The sequence below is a fragment of the Exophiala mesophila genome (assembly GCF_000836275.1).
Source record: "Exophiala mesophila strain CBS 40295 unplaced genomic scaffold supercont1.1, whole genome shotgun sequence".
Taxonomy (NCBI): Eukaryota; Fungi; Ascomycota; class Eurotiomycetes; order Chaetothyriales; family Herpotrichiellaceae; genus Exophiala; species Exophiala mesophila.
In genome coordinates, this window is record NW_015622504.1 from 2,964,411 (window position 1) to 2,985,805 (window position 21,395).

The 21,395-nt window shown below is 50.9% G+C and overlaps 10 protein-coding genes across 10 annotated transcripts; 6 read left to right on the top strand and 4 right to left on the bottom strand.

Moving 5' to 3' along the window:
* Positions 1 to 150: 150 nt before the first annotated feature.
* PV10_00943 (uncharacterized protein) lies at positions 151 to 1,281 on the bottom strand (the record flags this gene model as incomplete). Its single annotated transcript, XM_016365086.1, has 1 exon — positions 151 to 1,281. The coding sequence occupies one exon, from the start codon at positions 1,279 to 1,281 to the stop codon at positions 151 to 153; it is 1,131 nt and encodes a 376-aa protein (XP_016228735.1).
* A 618-nt stretch (positions 1,282 to 1,899) lies between these two features.
* On the top strand, positions 1,900 to 4,038 carry PV10_00944 (uncharacterized protein; the record flags this gene model as incomplete). Its single annotated transcript, XM_016365087.1, has 2 exons — positions 1,900 to 2,324; positions 3,018 to 4,038. The coding sequence occupies 2 exons, from the start codon at positions 1,900 to 1,902 to the stop codon at positions 4,036 to 4,038; spliced, it is 1,446 nt and encodes a 481-aa protein (XP_016228736.1).
* A 1,712-nt stretch (positions 4,039 to 5,750) lies between these two features.
* Positions 5,751 to 6,014, top strand: PV10_00945 (uncharacterized protein; the record flags this gene model as incomplete). The annotated part of the gene is made up of 1 exon (XM_016365088.1): positions 5,751 to 6,014. One exon carries the CDS (start codon positions 5,751 to 5,753, stop codon positions 6,012 to 6,014), a length of 264 nt encoding a protein of 87 aa, XP_016228737.1.
* Positions 6,015 to 6,046: 32 nt separating this feature from the next.
* PV10_00946 (uncharacterized protein) lies at positions 6,047 to 6,556 on the bottom strand (the record flags this gene model as incomplete). The annotated part of the gene is made up of 1 exon (XM_016365089.1): positions 6,047 to 6,556. One exon carries the CDS (start codon positions 6,554 to 6,556, stop codon positions 6,047 to 6,049), a length of 510 nt encoding a protein of 169 aa, XP_016228738.1.
* A 650-nt stretch (positions 6,557 to 7,206) lies between these two features.
* Positions 7,207 to 10,040, bottom strand: PV10_00947 (uncharacterized protein; the record flags this gene model as incomplete). Its single annotated transcript, XM_016365090.1, has 4 exons — positions 9,698 to 10,040; positions 8,716 to 9,635; positions 7,309 to 8,657; positions 7,207 to 7,239 (listed from the first exon to the last, which is right to left on the bottom strand). The coding sequence occupies exons 2-4, from the start codon at positions 9,128 to 9,130 to the stop codon at positions 7,207 to 7,209; spliced, it is 1,797 nt and encodes a 598-aa protein (XP_016228739.1). The 5' UTR covers positions 9,131 to 9,635; positions 9,698 to 10,040.
* Positions 10,041 to 10,299: 259 nt separating this feature from the next.
* PV10_00948 (uncharacterized protein) lies at positions 10,300 to 12,405 on the top strand. The gene is made up of 2 exons (XM_016365091.1): positions 10,300 to 10,426; positions 10,491 to 12,405. The coding sequence occupies exons 1-2, from the start codon at positions 10,356 to 10,358 to the stop codon at positions 12,199 to 12,201; spliced, it is 1,782 nt and encodes a 593-aa protein (XP_016228740.1). The 5' UTR covers positions 10,300 to 10,355; the 3' UTR covers positions 12,202 to 12,405.
* Positions 12,406 to 13,553: 1,148 nt separating this feature from the next.
* PV10_00949 (uncharacterized protein) lies at positions 13,554 to 15,108 on the top strand (the record flags this gene model as incomplete). Its single annotated transcript, XM_016365092.1, has 2 exons — positions 13,554 to 13,844; positions 13,894 to 15,108. 2 exons carry the CDS (start codon positions 13,554 to 13,556, stop codon positions 15,106 to 15,108), a joined length of 1,506 nt encoding a protein of 501 aa, XP_016228741.1.
* Positions 15,109 to 16,128: 1,020 nt separating this feature from the next.
* On the top strand, positions 16,129 to 17,967 carry PV10_00950 (uncharacterized protein; the record flags this gene model as incomplete). The annotated part of the gene is made up of 1 exon (XM_016365093.1): positions 16,129 to 17,967. One exon carries the CDS (start codon positions 16,129 to 16,131, stop codon positions 17,965 to 17,967), a length of 1,839 nt encoding a protein of 612 aa, XP_016228742.1.
* A 585-nt stretch (positions 17,968 to 18,552) lies between these two features.
* Positions 18,553 to 20,247, top strand: PV10_00951 (uncharacterized protein). Its single transcript, XM_016365094.1, has one exon. The coding sequence runs from the start codon at positions 18,828 to 18,830 to the stop codon at positions 20,082 to 20,084; it is 1,257 nt and encodes a 418-aa protein (XP_016228743.1). The 5' UTR covers positions 18,553 to 18,827; the 3' UTR covers positions 20,085 to 20,247.
* Positions 20,248 to 20,420: 173 nt separating this feature from the next.
* On the bottom strand, positions 20,421 to 21,026 carry PV10_00952 (uncharacterized protein; the record flags this gene model as incomplete). The annotated part of the gene is made up of 1 exon (XM_016365095.1): positions 20,421 to 21,026. The coding sequence occupies one exon, from the start codon at positions 21,024 to 21,026 to the stop codon at positions 20,421 to 20,423; it is 606 nt and encodes a 201-aa protein (XP_016228744.1).
* Positions 21,027 to 21,395: the final 369 nt, after the last annotated feature.

Sequence of the window (21,395 nt, forward strand, 5' to 3'; positions counted from 1 at the left end):
GCCAGCACAGAGACAAAGATTGAGTCATGGACTTCAAGGTCATATGTTATCAGTGCACGGAGTATTGCATTTCTCCTAGCTACGAAAGCCTGTAAGTAGCTCGAGCTCACGGAGCTCGTTCTCTACCAGGCGCTTCCCGAGTTTCCTTCTTCATCTGAACCATGTTGTCGTCACATTCCCAATTTTCTGTTGTACGCTGTTACCCTTCTCGCCGTCTTGGAACAAGGCCCTGCGACCCGTCACTCGAATGCGGTTATTGACCCACTCCTTGCTCGTCGGCGCCTCGCCGTCCTTGAACCACTTCTTCACCCCGGCCTCACGCAAAAGGGGACTCTGCTCGAGGAGCGTGTTGATGACAATGTCGTCGTTGGGCACCACAAAATAAAATGTGCTGCTGCGGTCGTGACCCTTCTGGTCGACTGGCGGTTCAACGACCCGGTGCACTGAGGCTTTGAAGTAGTCGCCGGTCCACCACATCATAGGCTCGCCGGCGTTGACGATGATGGCGCCGGGAATGTGTGGCACGTATTTCCACTGCGAATCGTCCTCATAGTTACGTACCTGCAATGTTGTCATGGGTTGGCTGAACAGGAGGGACAGCGCGCTCAGGTCTTGGTGGCCACCCATCCAGAGCGACTGTTTGTTCGCCTGGTCGAGGGGGGAAGAGTCATTGCGAGCGTCATCGTAGTACTCCATCCATCGAAACCAAGACTCATCGTGCTTGTCATAATCGTGCAATTTGACGAAGTAGTCTTCGTCCTGAATCTGTAGGGCCGAAGCGAACAGGCGAAGGATTTTGTATAGGATGCTCTTGTGCACCGTTTCGATGAAGCTTGTGATCTCGGCGCGAAACGGCTCGAGTGACGCAGGTTGGGTGTGCAAAGTCAGATCCCGGTTGACATTGAAGTTCTCAATCCGATCGCCGCTCTTGGAGTCCCCAGACTTCCAGTGTCCGCGAGGTTTGAAGCCCGGGTACTCTCCTTTCCCCACCATATCGGCCTTCAGTCTCTCCTTCTCCTCAGCTGGTGTCCGAGTGAGGATGGTGTGACCTATGTCGACCAAGCGTGTGATGAGTTCCTCGCTGATGCCGTGATTGACAATGACGAAGAATCCGTGCGTGGTCATCGCCTGGTGGACCTGCTCTGAAAGAGCGCGTCGCGCAGAAGCCCCGTCATTATATCGCGCGAAGTCCAATACCTCGAGGTCGGCGAACTCGAGCTTTTCTTTGCTTGGTCCTACCGGGACGAAATGATCCACTTCTGGAAACGACTTGGAGATCATGGTTGCGCTTTTTGATGAATGGCTGACAGGGAGTACCAAGGACTAGAGTCATATGACCATCCAACCCGAAATTTTCTACAATTTGAAGTCCCAATTCAAGATGAACCGCGAATGCAATTCCAAGATCGACACGGGAACACGCTTTTAACAAATAACACCTCGTCAGCTCTTACTCTCCCCAAATCTGATAACTAGACACACACCTTCGAGAGCGGCCGCGGCCTAGTGCGCTTCTGACATCGCCGAAAATTCGCATATGCAAAGTTCCGCCGCGCAATATCGATACACCACACCCTGGTGGTGGAGGTGCCGTACTTCCGGGAACATGCCGGAAATTCGGCCAGAATGGTTGATTGGTAGAAGATGCTCCATTTGTTAAATGACTCAGAATAGCTTTGAGAAAGTGCCAGAACGGGCTTTGTAGCCTGCAAAGGATCCCTTTCCATTTCCAGAGGAAGAGGGACTGTATTCAAATAAGTTGAACGATAAGACTGTTTGTAAAACCGAAAGAGTATCTAACTTAACTCAGCCATTGCCGAGTTGTTGTTCTTTCGCACCGGTACACTTCTCACAAGCTTCACGTGAGGCATTGTCCTTTACTTTCTCCCAAGGCAGAATATGACAGCCGTGCCTGGCTTGCCGACGGTCAATCGACTCGTCACAGGACACAACAGTCAAGGCAAAGCAATATTCGATCACGAGGAACAGCTTACGCCGTTGACTCCCTTTGCAGCCAACAAGTCTAAGTCTGCAGCATCAGCGGCTCCTCTCGGGATTACCCTCATCCATCGAACAAGAGGATTCCCGGTCAACATTCAGGGCTCCGTGGATGAACTGTCTGCCGATAATCTTCGTCGAGGACAAGGCCCACCAGGGATAGTATGCCAGGTAGTCGATCTACCGCCGACACATCAAGGCCAAGCCGTGTATATGCACCGCAACCAGAGCCTCGATTATGGGGTCGTGCTCAGGGGCACGATGCAGATCATCCTCGACGATGGGGAAGAGAGAACCTTGGGTGAAGGAGACATCTATGTACAGAAGTAAGTCCAAAACGACAAGAGGGCCACAGAGTGACACCGATTGTATCATGAGCCCGTTGAATGGCTGACACATCGCGCACGTGTCACTCCAGGGGAACGAATCATGCATGGAAGAACATAACGAGCGAGTATTGTCGGTTTCTCACTGTCGTTATTCCGTCGAAAACGGTCGTGGTCGGAGACACGGGGGAGCATCTTGAAGCGACTAAGATTCCCGGGCTCTCGGATTGATGGCTAGACCGTGCCTCCTCTTCAAAGTACAAGGTTGGAAATGGATATTTAGTCAGCATTTGAGGCTGCGTTGCCGGACCGCATTGACAAGGATTCGTAGGCAAAAGCGTATCGTCGTGCAGCATTTGAAGTTCATCATTCACTATCGTTGCACCGGTCCGGATGGTCATGTTCTCAGCACTAAACAATAACATCGAAGCATTCGAGACGAGTACATTGTAGAATATAGCTCAAATCGGCCGTTAGTGCAGTGCTCGGAGGGTTTACAGCCTAATCGACCGTAAGCCAAAGTAGGTAGACCAATCGTGAAAGTGACATTTGCGCCGAATTTTCGGCCCTTCAGTACGCAAACGCATGTTGTCTGGATATGCTAGCCTGAAGGTTGCAGCTCCACTATGGGCGATTTGTCGCAGATCTGTTGCGGCAGATATAAATTAAAGCATCTAATTGGCCATAGTTTAGAGAAGGACGAGTCGACTGCAGGGCACAGACCGCGACACACCTGTTCAACACAGACTCGACGCAACAGCCAAAATCCCGTGAACAAATGGCTGTGCCTGGGATGTCGGCTGCCCAACGATTGCGACAATTCCTCACTGAGCCGGGCAGGACAATTGCATGTCCTGGCGTGTATGACGGACTCACGGCTCGGCTGGCATTAAATGAAGGGTTCGATTGCTTGTACATGACCGGCGCCGGGACCGCGGCGTCAAGGTTGGGTATGCCTGATGTCGGATTGGCAACGATGGACGACATGGTGGCAAATGCTGGGATGATCCAGTCTCTGGACCGAACGACACCGCTTATCGCCGATGCCGACACTGGATATGGTGGACCCCTGGCTGTAGCTCGCACTGTGCGTCGATATATGGCGGCTGGCGTGGCCGGTTTGCACCTCGAAGACCAGGTAGTGACGAAACGGTGCGGCCACCTAGCGAACAAGGAGTTGGTCGACGAGGAGGTTTACCTCAGTCGTATCCGCGCCGCGCACATGGCGAGGGAGGAATTGAGGGTTCAATCCGCAGGCTGGGCTGATATCGTGATCATCGCTCGAACCGACTGCCTACAGTCGTTGGGGTACGAGGCTGCAATCTCACGACTACGCAAGGCCATACTCGCCGGCGCGGACGTTGCCTTTCTTGAGGGTATGACGACCATGGAGCAATGTGCTCGAGTGTGCCAGGATCTTGCCCCAACTCCCGTATTGCTGAATATGGTCGCAGGCGGAATTACTCCGGACATCTCCCTCGACGAGGCCGGTCGTCTAGGGTTCAAGATCGTCATTTTCCCAGCAACGTCACTAGGTCCGGTTTTTGAGCACGTTGGCCGCGCGATGAAGGATCTCAAGGAACTCCGTGCCACGAATATCGGCGAGGCACGTCAACGCGGCAGCGTCAAAGACCATTTCAACATCCTAAGACTAGAAGAGTGTATCCGATTCGATGCCGCTGCGGGAGGCACGGCTTTCGCAAAAGGGGCGTAACATTCGTATATCTTATCAAATGTGTCGTCGCAGAGTTTGCTTGTAATCTTTCTTGGTGTTGGCCATGGGGCGCGCGCGCGTGAGCCAATAAGCGACTCTTAAGAAAGCAGCAGGAATATCAAGTACCGTTCTGCGAGGTTGAAGGAAAAAGCAGACGTAGCCAAGGCAAAAGCGTCTGCTTCTCGTGGTTCCCGCACAGCCGTCCAACGTCGAAAACTTGATACATACTCTACTCAAGATAGAGACGAAGCGTCCCTATTCACACCCTTAGAAGCGATGGCAGCGCTAGGCTTAGGCGATGTCTCCCTATAGATCAATATATAACTAGCGCGAAACGAGGGATTCTATAGGAGAAGCAAAGAGCTCGAGGTCGTCGTCACCTATTATAAACTATACGACGAGAAGATGATAAGCTTTATATTATAGGGGAAGGGTAGTAATAAGAAGATATAAATCGAGGGAGAGGGAAAGGAGGAGAGCAAGAGAAGTATTATCCTATAGAACTAGGGGATTTAGTTAACCCCGTCCAGCGATATAGCAGGGCATCCTCTTAGGGAACCCACCTTTTATTAGGGCAGAAATAGGCCCTTACCACCGTAATCGGGTAAAGTTACTACGAGGCTGGATGTGCGTAACGTTAGCGCCTATAGGACTGGAGCCTAAACGGGATCCTCGCCGGCACGTGGGGGAGCATGGTAGGAGCAGGCCAGAGCCGTGAGGGAGTAGAAGGGAGTAGCGAGGGAGTGGAGGGGGAGCGCGTAAGAGAGGAAAGGAGTGGAAGAGAGCGGACGAGGGAGCGAATGGACTAAATAGTCGTTAGCGAGAGAGTAAAGTGGCGAGGGATGAGTTAGCGAAAAAGTGCTAGGCGACGACTGTTCGGGGATTATATATATAGATATAGATATATATATATATATACATGGCTTCCGAGAACATTCCGTACTTGTTTATCACAAGAGACATTCAACACAAAGGTACCGAGCACTTAGCTATCAACAACAACTTTCTCTGGCGTTACCTGGCGCTTCTAGCACGGGAAAAGGACTGCCAGACTTTATGACCAGATGGGATTCTGTGTTCCAATATCCAAGAAAAGGCTAACTAAGTTGGGTCCATTTGCTCACCTCACCACAGCGGCGACATTGAAATTTGTCACCGAGCACACGTCTATTCCAGTACCGAAAGTCTTCTGCTCTTTTGTCCATAAGAATCTTGCCTATATTGTGATGGAAAGAATTCAAGGCGACGAATTACCGACCGCATGGAAAAAGCTATGCGAAAGTTCACGCCAGAAAGTGTTCGATCAGTTAAAGTGTACTAAAGTTCAGAGTTGTATCGGCGGATCATTACGCGACTCTGGAATACCACGTTCTTCTTGCCCACGGTTTGGTCCGTTTGAGACAATACAGGAGTTTCACCTATGGCTTAGAGAGGGCCTTTAACCATCCCAGATTAAAGATCGAGGAAAAACGACCGAGACTGGCAGGATGTTTAAGATATGGCCACGCAACAAGACGGACCATGGCCACCACCGGTTTTTACCCATGCTGACTTGAGTCCCTTCAACATTCTCCTCCGGGGTGACCAAATTGTCGGTCTTCTCGATTGGGAGATGTCTGGATGGTATCCAAATTATTGGGAGTATACCTCAGCCTGGCTGAGCAGCGAACATACAAGGACAGAATGGCGAGTTTCAATCCATCGATTCCTTGATGCATCCCCGCAAGAACTCAAAATGGAGGCAGCCTGTCAAAAGTGGTGGGGAGAATATTGAAGAGAAAAGGAACAAGGATTCCAATGCTCGAGCGCTATCGAACGACAACTTGAACCAAACATTCTTTGACGATGTATGGGATGAGATGATCCTCTTGTACAAAGGACGGGTCGCCAGTCTCTTTCAAGCAAGTCTTTTACGCTATCATCTCTTTATTGTCCAGCAAATTCCAAGTTGGCTCAGGTCTCAACAGAAGCGCTGACGCATCGAAGCGACCCTGAGCGGTCTTCTGCGCTACATAGTGCCTCGCAAACTGGTTCTATCCGCTGCCAATCCAATATCGAGGTCCCTCCCCACGGCCGTTCCATCTGCCGCTATCGCTGCCAAAGCATTTGCGCACCAGCTGTGGCATCTCCAATTCGGATCGTTCTGAATGACTGGAATGCCTCGAAGGATGGTGAGGAGGCGTTGCAAATTCTCAACCTTTGCAATTATGACGCGGACCAGCAGAGTATTGGTGTTTTGAACATTGGGTAATTCGAGTTCTGCGTAGTGCCAGATGGTGGTAGGCCGATCTGGATTCGGATTCGCCTGATTCTTCCAGGAGTCCTCTGATGCCCTGTTACGTGCTCGATTAAAGTGGTCGCGCTCCCTTTCTTGAACGAAAGTGGTACAGTTTAAATCAAACCTTGGGGCATATATAACATATATATGCATATATGTCCTGTCCAGGGAGCATACACATGCCACCGATTGATCGATCTCTTGACCAATCACCACTACCCTGCAACAAAACCATTGCATAGGTAGGCATCTATCCAGTCATGCCCAAACAAGGCCTTTTTGATTCCCATCATTAAGTCATGTCTGTCGGCCCCAGCGGGGCGAGCTCAGGTGGATGTGTCCGATCTTGAACATGGATTTACCTATTCCCGTTCAACGACTCTCCCCACCCGTCTGACAAAGAGTCGGTCTTCTGCAACCCACTCAACCAATCCAAATAAAGTCGGAGCAACAGAAACAAATGCTCCGAGAAAAACAAACCCAATACAAAAAAATATGTTGTTGCAATCTATCCACAAGCTTGAACGCTTAGTCACATGGTGCGTGCATGCGTATGCTAGGTCTAACTCCATGGCTCAATAATAGAAAGGCGGAAAAGTATCAATCATGCTTGAATGCTATAATGGTTGGGGAGGGTCGGGTGGATGAGATTGATGAGGGAAAGACTCGGCGGTGTGTGGTGGAGGTCCAGATCGTTGTCTTGAAGACACGGTCATCTGGTTGGACATGGTGAGTGGTGAACGAATGTTGCAAAGTCGACCTGTGAGGCTGTTGTTTCACCTGTGTCGAGCCGGTGCGTGTGGAGACGGGAGACTGCTCTTCAGTCGTGAATATGATTCAAAATTTACGGGGCTGACGATACAATTGATCGTTGCCCTTGACTATGGTCATCATCTGCCAGGTGTCGGCGATTTGGTGTTTGACTAAGGAAGAAGGTCATTAGCTTAAGGCCAGCGTCGATTGGTGCCAAAGCAAATCAAAAGGTAACTTACAATCGTGTCATGGTCGGTCGTGCTGGTCACTGTAGGCGATGTGCCACCCCAGCCGGCCGACGAAATTTGGGTCCCTGTCCCTGTCCCTGTCCCTGTCCCTGTCTGCGGATTGCTAGGTAGCTCGTGCACCATGTTGGAGGCATCGTTGTGACCAGAACCCAGATGGGTAGTCGTCGTGGTCGAGTAAGGCGTAAACAATTCAGAAGCAGTTGCCGACTTTGGCACGACGGTTGCCGGACTGGCGTACATTTCGGCTGGTGGCACAGGGGTATAGCCCATGGGATGGGGTGGAGGGCTGCCAGGCGATGGATAGTATCCATTGTTGGGATACCCGCCGTTGGGGTAGTATTGGCCTTTCTGTGCTGTGCTGTCGTACGCCGTGGACCCGCCAGTGACGGCAGCCTCGTTTGCTCGAGCACGTCGACGACGGAGAAAAAACAAGATAGCAAGAGCCAACAGGGCAAGCCCTGCAATTCCACCCACGACACCACCAACAATCGCACCCACCGGTGTGCCGCTGCCACCGTCCGTCACTTCAGGGTTGTCATTAGAGCCGCCGGGCTCTGACGTCGATCCTGGAGGTGTCGCGCTCTCGGTTGGGTCAGCGAGACCTTCACAGAGTTTCCGTTCAATGACGCCGCCGCCCTGACTGGCAAAGTTTTGACGGATCGCAGGCGCAAGCCGAAACTGATTTTCTTCAACGTCCATAATCATATAGTTCATGGTCAAGAATGGCATGCCAAACATGGGTACACCCGAAGAACTCGTCACGTTCTGCATTAGGGTGGTGTCGACCGTCTGGTTCATCACAACGTATGCCCCTGTTGTCGAGTTGTAACCCCGAGGCCGTGTGAAGATCTCCGTGTGTGGAATGTCCGTCTCATAACCATTTTGAAGTGTGACACGCAGAGTCCCATTGGGTGCTCCTCCATCGGCACGCACCCAGCTAAAACCACTTTGGTCGGGGTCATATACGCCTCCTGTGGCGCGTCCAAAGTTTTCGTACACACCTTGCGGCACGCTTAGTAGATCGCCATAGGGATTGATAGACACCTGGAGTGCTTCTTGAGTACCGGCAAAGATGGAGGTTTTATTATTGTCGTCGGTGATCCATTCCATATCACGGATCTGGAGGCAGGTGGTGCAGGTCGGGATGCTGTCAAATGTGACCCAATCTCCGCCAACACGTGCTGAGTCGTATCCTCCTACAATGAGGAGTCCATTTCGAGGCTCACTAACTGACCGACTACCCGGCCACAGACCCCATGATTTAATTGGGGCCAGATCATTGTCGACAAGTGCATTTAGAAAGGTTGAGTTGAAGCCGATTCCGAGAGAGCCTCTCGTCACTGAGGCATGTCAATACCCAGTCAAAAGAACGAGAAGGGCTCGGAGATTTTCACATACCTGGGCTAAGCGGAGAATCTGTAGTAAAAGGAAACCCGTGGATGGTGGTTTCATTGTCTTGAAGAATGAGGGTGAGGTCGTCATTATATAGTTCGTAATTTTCAGGTGTGGTTCGACCAAGAGTGCCGTTCCACGAGTCGACATCTGCCGAAGACGTTGAAGTTGAAGATGAATCTGCGTCGTAAACTCCTCCTCGCCTCGATATACAAGCATAGTCGGTTTCTCCCTCACATCCATCAGCCCGGCCAAATATAGTCTGGTCCAGAATTCGAGGTCGAATTGAGAATCTCTGTAAAGGATTGCCGATGGCCAAAGGGATACCCGTGGCGGGTGCTGTGGTTTGATCCTGGGCCAAATTGTTGGAAGATATCAATAGTCGCGCTGGAGGCGCTGTGTTTCGACAAGTAGTGACCATGGCGAAGGATTTCGCACGGTCGCGAATGCTTTGCGATCAGTTTAGGGAGCTAGAAAGACGAAACAAAGGTCAGAAGGGAATGCTATGCTCAGTCAAACATCAGAAAGAGAACGATCGGTACCCGTCGGTAGGACAAGTGGAGAGGGATTGCGGGCAAGGTTTGGCTTTTCACCGTGCGGTCGGTCGGTCGAACAAGGATGAAACCAAATTGCCCGGCATGAAAATAGGACCTTGCCAACGACATAAGCCTTGGATGGGCTGTGGCAGAGCCAATGAGAACCTTGCTAGACCTATTGAAGGCTCATCTCGTATAGGGCCAAGGAGATGTGAGGGATACTTGCCCAGACACCAGTGAGACTTGGTCGCCTTTAGTTCCTATTGCAGGATGACGGGGGCCTTACGACCCCTAGTCTAGTAGAGACGACCGGTCGGCCTAGCTTCAGGAGCCACCCAAGGCTGAGGCAGTGTTGGCGGACGGGAGCGACTTTCGTACTTGGTTAGTTGACTTTGGGGGCTGTTTGTCAGTACGGAGTAGTGCATACGGAGTACTCATGATACAATATGTACCTCTGGGTGAATGACATGGGCAACATATATGTATGTGCATGGTATCCCAGGATGCAGCGAAGAGTTCGATGCGTCTCGATGTTCAAGTGTCGCAGCTTCCCAGCTTCCCCATCTCCTGAATCTATGGTCTTTTCGTTGGGAAGGTGCATTGAAGCAACGCATGCTGAACCACCACAGATACGAGCATTGCCGCGGAGGACCTTACACCGTGGATTACTGCTCAAGATTGATAATCCATTGGGCCATTAATTCGGAGAGTTGAGAGTTGAGCGTCAAGCGCCTATAATTAGAGACTTGGTAGGCCGAGGGGCTTAAGGCGGATTCTGGCAGGTGGGCTTTTGGCAAGCTGGGGGAGGCGTGGGAGGCCGAGGGGCTCTGTCACACAAGCCACAGTTACCACAATCTTGAAACAAAGCCAAGACCCAAAACTTCCCGAGGATGGTTGGCAAACATGACAAACATGACAAACATAACAAGCTTCGCGGAGATCAAACCTTGTCGGGCCATGTCTCGCCGTCGAATTATATGTGCCCGTTTGATGTCATCTCTGAGGTAGTATTCAAGTCCATTTTCCTCTATCTTCATCCCACTCCTCTAGATATGTCCCACAGTTGTCAATTTCTTCTGGTCACTGTCCTCACAGGTGTTACTTGTCTCAATGACTGACAAATCGTCTGATGAATCAGTGTCAGCATCAGCATCAGCATCCGAAAGAACAAGCAGGACTGTGTAAGTCAGTTAGATGGCTTTGCTATTGGCTGCACCACGTAATCAAACTAATTTACACATATAGTTGCTATCTTTGTCGTCAAAGAAAGACAAAATGTGATCGAGCCTTGCCGCGATGTGGATTCTGTGTCAAAGCAAAAGTCAGTTGTCAGTATGTGGCTCAACCTAAGAAACGAGGTCTACGCGCGGGTTATGTTTCGGAATTGGAAAGCAGGCTTGAGGCTCTAGAAGAGGAAGTCAGATCATTGAAATATGGGGAGAGAAAGACACCAGCCAACCCTACTAGGGACCCTATCAGTCTTTGGTCTCCAGAGGTCGCAGAGATATCGACGGCAACCGACCAAACTTTAGCCCAAAGTCCATTGACCAACACACCGGCACTGTCTTCCTTTTCGTCCACAAGACACGACACCCACATTCGATCAGAAGACGCTGTCAAAGATCTCATGTCTCTTCCTCGCGAGTACATGTATAACCTGGCAGATCTCTTCTTCAAGGAGACTTATCTATGGATGCCCATTCTGAGTCGGCAGCATGTCCAAAAGGCGTTAGAAGCACTTCCATCCCCAGTTACTCATATCGACGACGTGGTGTTGAGGGCAGTTATTTCGTTGCAGATCGCCTACTCAAGTCAGGCCATCTGCTTGGGATACCACGGACGATATCGACTGTCCCAATATCTTCGAGGACAAGTATTGAACGAAGCATTGTCCAAGGCTTCGCTCAGCTCCTTACAGGCACTGCTAATCATTGCGATTCTCGACTGTGGGACGGACAAGATAGAGAGTACGTTTAGCTTATTGTCTGTCTGTCGGCGGATGTGTGAGAATATTGGTCTATTTCGCAAACTTTTGGACTTGATGGCGGACCAGAGCCCGGCACAAGTGGGACCCCCTGCTGCCGGTAATCACAGTGGCGAAACGCCGCCTATCGCGCTGACATGGGTGACGTTGGCGATTGATGCCGTTTCCACCCTTGGAGTGTCGTGGCGTGATGTGTCGGCAGCATTGGTCGATCATCTCTCGAGCATTGCCTATGTCAGTACACCAGATCTGAAGGATAGTTTTCGAAGCCACGCGCACCTTGCAGCCATCGGACTGCAACCCCTGCATACCTTCATTTATGAGCACGAGAGAGGTAGGTACGAGGATCGAGAGCAAGAGGCACTCAGCACATGCGACGAGATCTACAAGAACTTGACAGGATATGTCAGTGCTCATCCAAATACCAGTTACACACTGCTCGCAGACGGGCTGATTGATTTTGATCCCAATCTCACGCATACGAGTATCTTGTCGCCAGCGGCAATCATCATCCTGTACCAGCGGGTGTTGAAGTTAGATGGGCCAGCGGGCGGGGGTGTTCCACTTCAAAGGTGTCTTCAGGCATGTGAAGATCTTGTGGTGACCCTGCGAAACATCAGCGACGTGGATGCCGAGCTCAATACGCCATTTCTAAGCCTCTTCTTATTTGTTGCGGCGAGGCTGAAGCTGATCTTGTATCGCCATCTCGAGCAGGCTCGAGAACCTATGTTTGACACTCTAATGCACGGGCTCAACATGTGTGGGCGACGTTGGCCCTTGGCCCGGAGGATGGACATTGTCCTTCGGGCGGCCATTGTTGAGGTGGACACTGGAACACCATCGTCACTGCCACAAGCGTTTTGGGATTTGAAGAAAAGTCATCATGACATCTCGGAGGCGCTCAAGGACTGGGTCAACGGTTACAAGGATCCATTGTATGTTGGCTCACTGCATGGGCCCTTTTTTCGGTGAGAGCACTTGATCGAGAGGTGAATCGGAATGAACTAAATCGCCATTTTGGCCTGGCATCCAAAGAGGCTAAGAAGGGTGTAGGTTTAGGATGCCTGGTCGAGGCTCCTCTCAAGACCGAAGTAATTACGCCGACATGACAACAGGAGGACCAATAATACCTCGTTAGCCTCATCCTCTTCTCAATACGATTTATCAGAACCTACCTGTGAGAATTATGCGTCTGGGCAAAGCGGATGTTGACGCTGGGTATCAAATGAATACGAGTAGTTGAAGACAGCCTTTTTGCCGCGGATTGGCTGGCGCAGGATCACAGGGCTGGAGGCTGCAGGCTGTCCGAGTACCAGTGAGGCTGTAGGGCGCAGTCTGCAGTCTCTGTAGACCGCAGCCTACCTTACTCCTCGGTAAAAGGGTTCAGACACCGAGAGGAGGGGTCACACGGGGGTCACAGGGCCGCCTCGGGCTTCAAGGTGCCCAGAGATCCTCGGCCTTACGGGCCACTCAAGCCCCCTGCCCCTCTATTTTGTTACGGCTCTCCGGCAAGCCTCGAGACTTTCCGGAGGCGGGGCAATCCTGGCAGGGGATCAACTGACAATTATTACGCAGATAATTTACAAAGTTACACAGACATGTCTGTTTGCATAATCTCCAGAGATGCATAACAGAACTCTTCCTTGAAATCTCTTCCTCGTTTAATGAAGTGACTGGAATCAAGGCTATCTCCCTACCTAGGTAAGGAGTGCGAATCAGATCTCGACCATGACGGTGATATAACAAGAACTCGCCTTGGACAATCTGGATAATGGTCAATGGTCATCTGAATGGAATAATAATCAACTACTGACTCCTGGCTGCTCCACAATTAATGATCAAAAAAGAAAATTGTCCTCAGCGTGGAGTTGAAGTTTGCAAACAACAGCCACCAAATCTTTAGCCTTCCCTTCCTTTTGCCTCTGACTCTCACCTCCGAGCCCGGCGCATCCCGCTTGCCGTTCAAGTTTTTGCCATGACCTTCCATCATGCCATCAATTCTCAGTCCTCTCCTCCGACTATTCCTTATGTCCACTCTGAAGCTTCTTGTTTATTTGCCTCATGGTGACCTCCTGTCAGTCCCTTGTCCTCTTATTACATACTCGCACTAGCTTCCTTGTGCTGACCAATTCTCCACCGTTGACCCTTCCCTAACGACTCCCAACCACGCCATCACCTCTCAAACAAGAGATCTATTATACTCTTCGCGGTGGCCACATCCTCCATTTTCCTAAAGTCAGGCCTCGGCGAGTCTCACCGCCTCGACGGGTGTCTCTGACGGTTCCTCCATACCCTCCTAAACGCCTTTCCTCAACGTTGCCGTTATGCTTCCTCCAATTCCTCGACCACAAGACTACGGCGTCTCCCCCGACAGAGGCTTTCTACCCTCGGTCTTACCGCTGCAATGTCTTCCTCACCCGGTATATGATCGCTGGGAGCGTATTATGAACAACTTCCAGTCCTTGTTGTTGTCCAAACGCCTGCGCACCGTCATCGATAAACTACCCATCATCCCCGCCGTCCATCTCGAGTCCGAACCTGAGTGGCGTCGCGCATACTGTATCCTGACCTTTTTCGCCAATGGTTATATTTGGGGAGGCGAAAAACCATCAGAGGTAGGCTGTATTGCTCTTGTATGCCCTTGCAGACGCTGACCCTTCTCAGCGATTGCCACCATCAATCACCTATCCTCTACTCCAAATTTGTGAACACCTTGAGTTACCTCCAGTCCCCACCTATGCCAGCGTCTGCCTGTGGAATTTCAAGCCCATTTTCCTTTCAGACGATCTCATCCTCGACAATTTATCTGCTCTACACACGTTCACTGGCTCCTTGGACGAACAATGGTTTTATCTGGTCAGCGTCGCCATTGAAGCCAAAGCCGGGCCATGCATCCCACTCATGCTAGATGCCATCCAGGCTGCACGGGACAATGATTTAGACACCGTTACAACATGTTTGCAGTTATTTGCTCAAACATTGGATGAATTGGGCACTCTCCTCCTGAGGATGTATGAGAGTTGCGATCCCCACGTCTTCTACCACCGCATCCGCCCTTTCCTGGCTGGCAGCAAGAACATGAAAGACGCTGGACTTCCACGAGGCGTTTTCTACGATGATGGCACTAAAAATGCATCATGGCGCCAGTACGGTGGAGGCTCAAACGCCCAGAGCAGCTTAATCCAATTTTTCGACATTGTTCTAGGCATCGAACATAGGCCGACAGGCACCAAAATGGACGATACTACTTCGGAATCAGAAGCGGAGCCCGGAGCCGCCCCAAAACCGAGGCATAGCTTCATCCATGATATGAGACAGTACATGCCCGGACCACACCGCAGGTTTCTGCAAGCTGTCGAGGGAGTTGCGAACATCCGAGAATTCGTACAAGACAATCACTCAAGGCGAGACTTGACCGTCGCCTATGACGCCTGTCTTGCCATGCTTCGCTCTCTGCGAGATAAACACATCCAAATGGTTTCGAGATACATCATTGTTAAGAGCAGAGAATCCAGGAGTATGAGCCGAACTCGCCAGGGAAGCAGCCAGGAGCCCGCAACGAGAAGAGGACAAGGAATCGCCTCGATCCAGTACCACCGACCCGAGCCAGATACACAACGAAAGAAGAAAATGCGGGGCACTGGAGGTACTGCCCTCATCCCTTTCTTGAAACAGGCCAGGGACGAGACCGGCGAACCTGCCATTGATGAATGGGCACGAAAGCTTCTGATGGGGGGTCGACGCACGGAAGCAGATCTTGAAATTGCAACAGAAAGCCGCATCAATGCTGCCCAACTAGATTCCGACGAACCTCATATTGTCGGCCTGGCAGGCTCTTGGAACATGGAAGACAATGCCGGAGGATTATGTTCCTATTGATAAATCCATTCTCCTGACGCTACTGTCCGCAGGAGGGCTACAAAGCCGCATATATAAAATACATGTGCAGAATCAAGGCCGATGCAAAGACTATGATTGTCACGTGATGATCTGTCTCCGTCGGTTGTGATTGGCTGAATATTAACATCACAAATCTCAAAGGCCATTTATTCACGTGTGTTTCTTCACTCTTCGCCGAGATCACGAACTCTGACTCATGTCTTGAACCAATTCCCAGGACATTAACAGCATGCCTGGTCTTAACAGGTGTGACTCCAGTCTACTGCTTCACTCAATCAGAGTTACAGTTAGGTCTTCACCGTCACATGGTGGAGTAACATCATGGAGGAATGCGCGTGCCGACTTCCAGCAGTTACTTCCACCACTTTGAAGCAGATAGCAACTCAGCCCATACTACCATGGAGGTAGTTGAGAAAATCTGGAAGACCTCAGTGAGGATGAACGCAAATCGTTGGATCGAATATGTCCCTTTCGAGGGCCCTGCTAGTCTGCTCCGTCGCTCCAGGCAAGAGGCGCATTAACATAAGCGATGACAGAAGCCAATTCATTCTCAACCTGGGGTCTAATACACGTCCTTCATTCTTGGTGTTTGCTTCCCCAGAATGGCGGTAATAGGATGCATTCACTGTGTCGAAAGTCATTGCAACTGTTGGTCCGACTAGCGACTAGCGGCTATCTACTCTCTAGTCGTAACGACTGAGGCGCCGCCGCGCGAGGCTGGCACTGCTGTGCTGTCACAGACCAACAATGTGATTCACTCTTATCTTCACTGTTCTGAATCATGAGCGCGACCAATCGCACTGTCTGTTTTTCCTTAATTCTCTTCAACGATCTTTTTCTTTCGTCCCACAAAATCTCTCCATCTCGCTGCAAACTTGCTCAGACATCCCTTATATCATAGACTATATCTGTCTATATTGTCTAACATCTTCTATTACCCTGGTTTCATATCCTCCTCATATCACCAATTTCCCGCGCTACAAAACGAACGTCAACAGGATGGCGTACAGACCTTCAGGCAATAAAGGAACCGCGAAGTCTGATACACACGGGGCTAACCAAATTAACAATCAGTCTGATTCCGCCCCTCCAAATCTTAGTGATGAGGATCTCTTCGCGGACTCCACAAACGCAGACTCTTTCTTTGAGGATGCCACGACGGGCCTCGACGCCACAACAGGCGGCGGCATGTACCTGTCTGGCGATGAAGATGAGCGCTTTGACATGGCGTTCAGAGAAGCAATCTTTGGCCCTCTGCCAGCTTCAAGTCATTCAGTGAATCACTTTGGCAACACCGCCGAGCCTCTATCTCCTGGTGCCCTGGACACAGCCCCTCAATTCCAGTCACAAAGTGGTGACTGTTTGGTTGACTTCCAACGTCCTCTTCCTGATCTCCAACCTTCTCTCCAACCTTCTCTCCCAATAATCTGTGGCTACAATCAATCCGAGCCTTCTAGCTCAAATTCTGCCGAACAGTTTCACGCTCAGTCGTTCGAACCAATTCAAAGCTTGAGTGACTTCCTCCAACAGAGAACTGCCACAGCGTCAAGAACACCTCTGAACTCGTTCGCAGTGGGTGACTTCGAGATTCAACCAAGCCAGCCGATCTCACCGCATGTCACCCGTGATATCCCCAACGGCTTAGAAGAGAATCACCCTCGTGCCGATAACCCCTTTCCCAGCATCGAAGGCCCTGATCTTCCTTCGGCACCTATAAGTGATCAAAATCAAATCTGGCTTGCAGAACCGAACGATTTCGGTCTCACAGAAGAGATGGGTAACTTTTTGAACTCATACAATTCAGGTGTTCCAGGCGGAGATCCAGCAGCTCAAACCCAGGATCTTGCCACCTCGCCACAACTTGCAGAGTCTGAGAACTCTAACAACCTCTCCTCTCCCCTTCGTCAACCAAAGACGCCTCCCTCAAGCGATCGCCAGCTAGCGACGCTTGCATCTCCAGGTAGACCGACCCAGCCTCGTGCTCCTATTACCGTGCCCATGCTGCCTACTCGCGAACAAAGTCTCGCGACTGTCGCTCGTTACAGAGCGCAGGGAACTCCGGCTTCTCAGGCGCAGGAGATGGCGGAGGAGCAGCTGGGTCGGCGTCACCCTATGGAGCAACTCGCACAACAGGGATATGGCGGTCAACAACAGAACCTGGGTCAAGCGTACCCACAACCGCAAACTCCGCAAGAGCAGTTGAGAGGGCAACAGCGTCCTCTAAATCGAAGCCCTTTCCCCCCTCAGGCGGTCAGATACGAGCCACGTGCCCTGTTTGACCAACGATACCATGGACAGCAGCCGCTTGAGCAACAACACCGACCTCATCAACCAGCGCGCGGGCCTCAACACTACGGACCCAATTTGCAACGACAACAACAACAAGCTCAAGTGGTACCAGGCCCGCTGATGCCTCCTCAACTTCAGCAGCATCGGCAATTTTTGCACCAGGGGATGATGCCATACCATCCAGACGATCCGCTTGCTGGCCCACCATTTGCACCGACTACTCGGATCCTTCAGAGATATCAGGACGCTAGTCGCAACATGCCGCAATTCGTTCGTATTGGTGTTCATGGAATTGACGCGAATGGTAATCGTTACGATCTTCCGTTCAACCACCCAATGCCAGTATCTTTCGGAGGAATGGTGCCACAATCGATGGCGAATCCAATTGCCTCTCGTCCGCAGGGTCAATGGGGAAATGCCAACACTAGTTCTGTCCCGAGCACTCCTACTAATCAGGGCTCAACACGAACTTCCCACGGGACCAGACGTCGTCGAAACGACGACCCATCTCAGCGAAGTGCCAAGAAGCCGAAATCTGAGTGGTCCTAAAGAGGATGGCTGGGCCAAGAAGGTAAAGCAGGGCGACTAGCATGTAATGATGCACGCGATGGAAATGCTTCAAAGTTGTTGTTAGCTCAATGCCGAGTGGTCTCGAGAACGCTTCAAATTGGATATCGGTTTCGGGCAGACTTGGTCTTGAGCGTTCTTTCACGACAGCGTCAGGGATGCATTTTTCAGTTTCAAGGGAATGGTTATGATTATGCATAGCTGAAGATGCAGCTTCAGGCTTTTGGGTTGGGATTCTTTCTGCTTGGTGTTCAAAAGTCTTTTTTCATGGAAGGTGCTGCATCGGCATCTTTATTCCCGCCATGACAGATTGGAGCCCATTGAGAAGGATGCATGGATGGGATTGATTAAAACTACTGATAACGAGCAATCAATCATCTTGATACTGGCTGGTCACGTCACAGGAGAAAAGGGGTAGTACCATGTCTGTACTTGTGCCTCGCCCTATAACTGCCATAGCCGACATAAAAATTGACCGTCACAAAAACAGCGAGTCTTGACTCCAGCCACAGCCACAGCCAACCACGTAGTCAAGTACTTAGTAAACTAGTAGTGAGTGAGTAGAGGTCTGTCGGTCCAACATCCACCCAGTCTGCCTCTGCTCTTGTTGCTCTATTCTCTCTCATAGCTAGGCGACTGACGGATTTGTGATCCCCTACACCCAGTTCACAAACACCACCACGGCCCTCGTATAGCACCTGTTTTCTTGTTTGAGCGTTGTGTTTCCAGCTTACCCGCCTCTTCCTCTTCCCCAACCATCGGTCGTCCTCTCCACGATTCAATCCTCCTTATACTTCAATCTCAGCACCCCACCTACCAACCCACCCATCTACTCACCGGCCATGTCCTCCTCCTCAAGCAAAAAGATCGAGCAATGGGAAATCAATCGCTACTGGGAGATCTTCTCATCGCTTGTACCTCAACCAGCAGCGCCACACTCCCACCTCACCAACCAAGCCGCCGCAACGGTCCTGCGCAACTCGCAATTAAGAGACGACCAACTCGAACGAGTATGGGACCTTGCCGATGTCGACGGCGATGGAGAACTCGACTTTGAGGAATTCTGTGTTGCCATGCGCCTGATTTTCGACCTCGTCAACGGTGAATACCAGGATGTGCCGACCTCGCTACCCGACTGGCTTGTTCCAGAGTCCAAGGCTCATTTAGTCGCAGCGAATCGCGCCCTTACAGGACATCAGGCGGCGCAGTTTGAAAGAATCGAAGACGACGAAGAGGAAGCTGGACTCAAGGACGGGTTTGATTGGTATATGAATCCCGGTGATAAGAGGAAGTACGAGGAAATATACTCGGCAAACAAAGATCGACGTGGGGAGATTGGGTTTGAAAGTCTACATACTCTCTACTCGAGTCTCGATGTGCCGGATACGGATGTCCGCAGTGCGTGGAACTTGGTCAACACGAGTGGGAGAGATACGATTTCCAAGGATGCGTGTATTGCCTTCTTACATATCTTGAACTATCGACATGAAGGGTTTAGGATCCCGCGGTCGGTGCCGCCAAGTTTGAGATCGACATTTGAAGGGAATAAGATCGATTATCAGATCGATAGTATGAGGAACCGGGCGCAGAAATACGATGAAGATACTACGTCGGGACGGAAGGCCAAGTTTGGAGATGCCTACCTCAGTCGCATTGGTGGAAAGGGCGGATCCTCGTACCAGCCGAAAGGAACGGATTTCTCTGATGTGGTCGAGGACGAAGATCTGGAAAAGGTACGGCTGTTGCGTGAGCTGCGCGAGCTCGAGGCAAAACACGATGCAGCGACCGCGGCGGTGGATAGGAGAAGGAAGCAGAGACTGGAGAATGGTGGTTCAGGTGGGAGACATAATCGACCAGGCAAGACGAATTGGGCTTTGGTCAAGCGAGAGGGACAGCAGTTACTCGAATTCAAACAGCGGCAGTACGTTGACCTCAATTCGGAAAATGCAAACAAATCAGGCTCAGACCTGAAGCGGCTGCGTGAGGATTTGGCCTTGGTTGCCGAACAGGTCGAAGGGTTGGAATCCCACCTTCGAAAGCGAGAGGCCGACTTGGAGAATGTACGGAGAGAGATTGAGGCGGAGAAGTCGGCTAGGTAGGGAGTGGAAGGGAAGTGATGATGATTTTGCTCAATAGGATAAGCACTGGAATGGTCACCACACCGAGGGGGGTTCCGTCACAAATGCGTTTGTGCCAGGGCGGCCATCTTGTTGTACCCTCAAAGAAATATAATCATAAGCCAGCGATTTTTGATTTGAAACATCATTGCTTTCTTTCAGGTGACAAAAACCCCCAGAGATCCTTGGCTGTGTCGTCTGTACATATGTAGATACTTATACCTCGGGCCGGGAGAATTTATCATCTGCTTCAAGTCCACCGATCATCATCATCAGTGACTTGTCCCCTCATGCTCTTGAAATCCATTCACCCAATGTCTAGATGGTGAATTTTTTCTGATTTATCGTTCTGTCCTCACTTTCCGCAGTCCGTCCGTCGAAAACGAATCTCCTCTCTTGAAATTGGCTGTTGGCCGAAGTCAGCGAATGTTTGAACATGTCTCGTAGAAAGCACGGCTTTTGTTGGAGGGAGCGCATGTAGTGACTAACCATCAGCTTCTTCCCAGGCTCTTCCAGCGCCAAAACCAGTGCCCAACCACACAGGCCACGCTCTTCGCTTAAACAACAAGACTGAGAAAATGACACCGAAGGAGAAGCCGAGTGATGATCGGATGACGAACGAAGAGATGGCGCGGTCCCACTGTTTGCAAACATGTCATTGTTAGAATCTGAAGCTAGTATGGTACAATGGCACGGTTCGTGGATGATGTAGGATTTCTCCAGGTTATCTTCCACGCTAGGGTGGAGGTAGTGAGGGAGCAGGTCTGCGCGACTGAGTTGAAGATGTTTGTCTCTCCAGCCAAACAACTCGGTCTGGGGGCAAGAAACCTGGTGGTCGCGTACCTTTTCATTCAACAGAGCTTCGCTCATGGGCTTGGATTTGGCGACGGGCAAAGGGGGACTGGAGGCATTGGTGTCGGACATGATTGAACGATCTTTTGATCGAGATTGAGGTTAGGTCAGGGCAGGGTTCGAGGATCGATACTGAGCGTGTCGCGTGATGTGTAGTGCAGAGCTTGGGCCGGTGTACAGCCTGAGGGCGGTAGAATGGTGGGAATGTCGCAGATTATAACCTGGTGTCGCTGGGCAAAGGGAGGATTAAATCGACTTTGATCAAGGTGTCGATCTCAAGATATGATGATTCTTTGGGGCTTGGGAGCTCGGAGCTATAATTGCGGAACCTCTTGCCTGCAAAAAGGTACCAGGCACTTTCCTTCGCCGCCCAACCAATTAAACGGCGCCTTGGCAAATATTTTCTTGATGTTCCATATTCGAGACTTCACATCGACCGTC

Coding starts and splice junctions, on each gene's coding strand:
- PV10_00948 (XM_016365091.1), top strand. CDS start 10,356: ATGACTGACAAATCGTCTGATGAATCAGTGTCAGCATCAGCATCAGCA. Junction 10,427..10,490: donor GAAAGAACAAGCAGGACTGT/GTAAGTCAGTTA, acceptor TTACACATATAG/TTGCTATCTTTGTCGTCAAA.
- PV10_00951 (XM_016365094.1), top strand. CDS start 18,828: ATGTCCTCCTCCTCAAGCAAAAAGATCGAGCAATGGGAAATCAATCGC.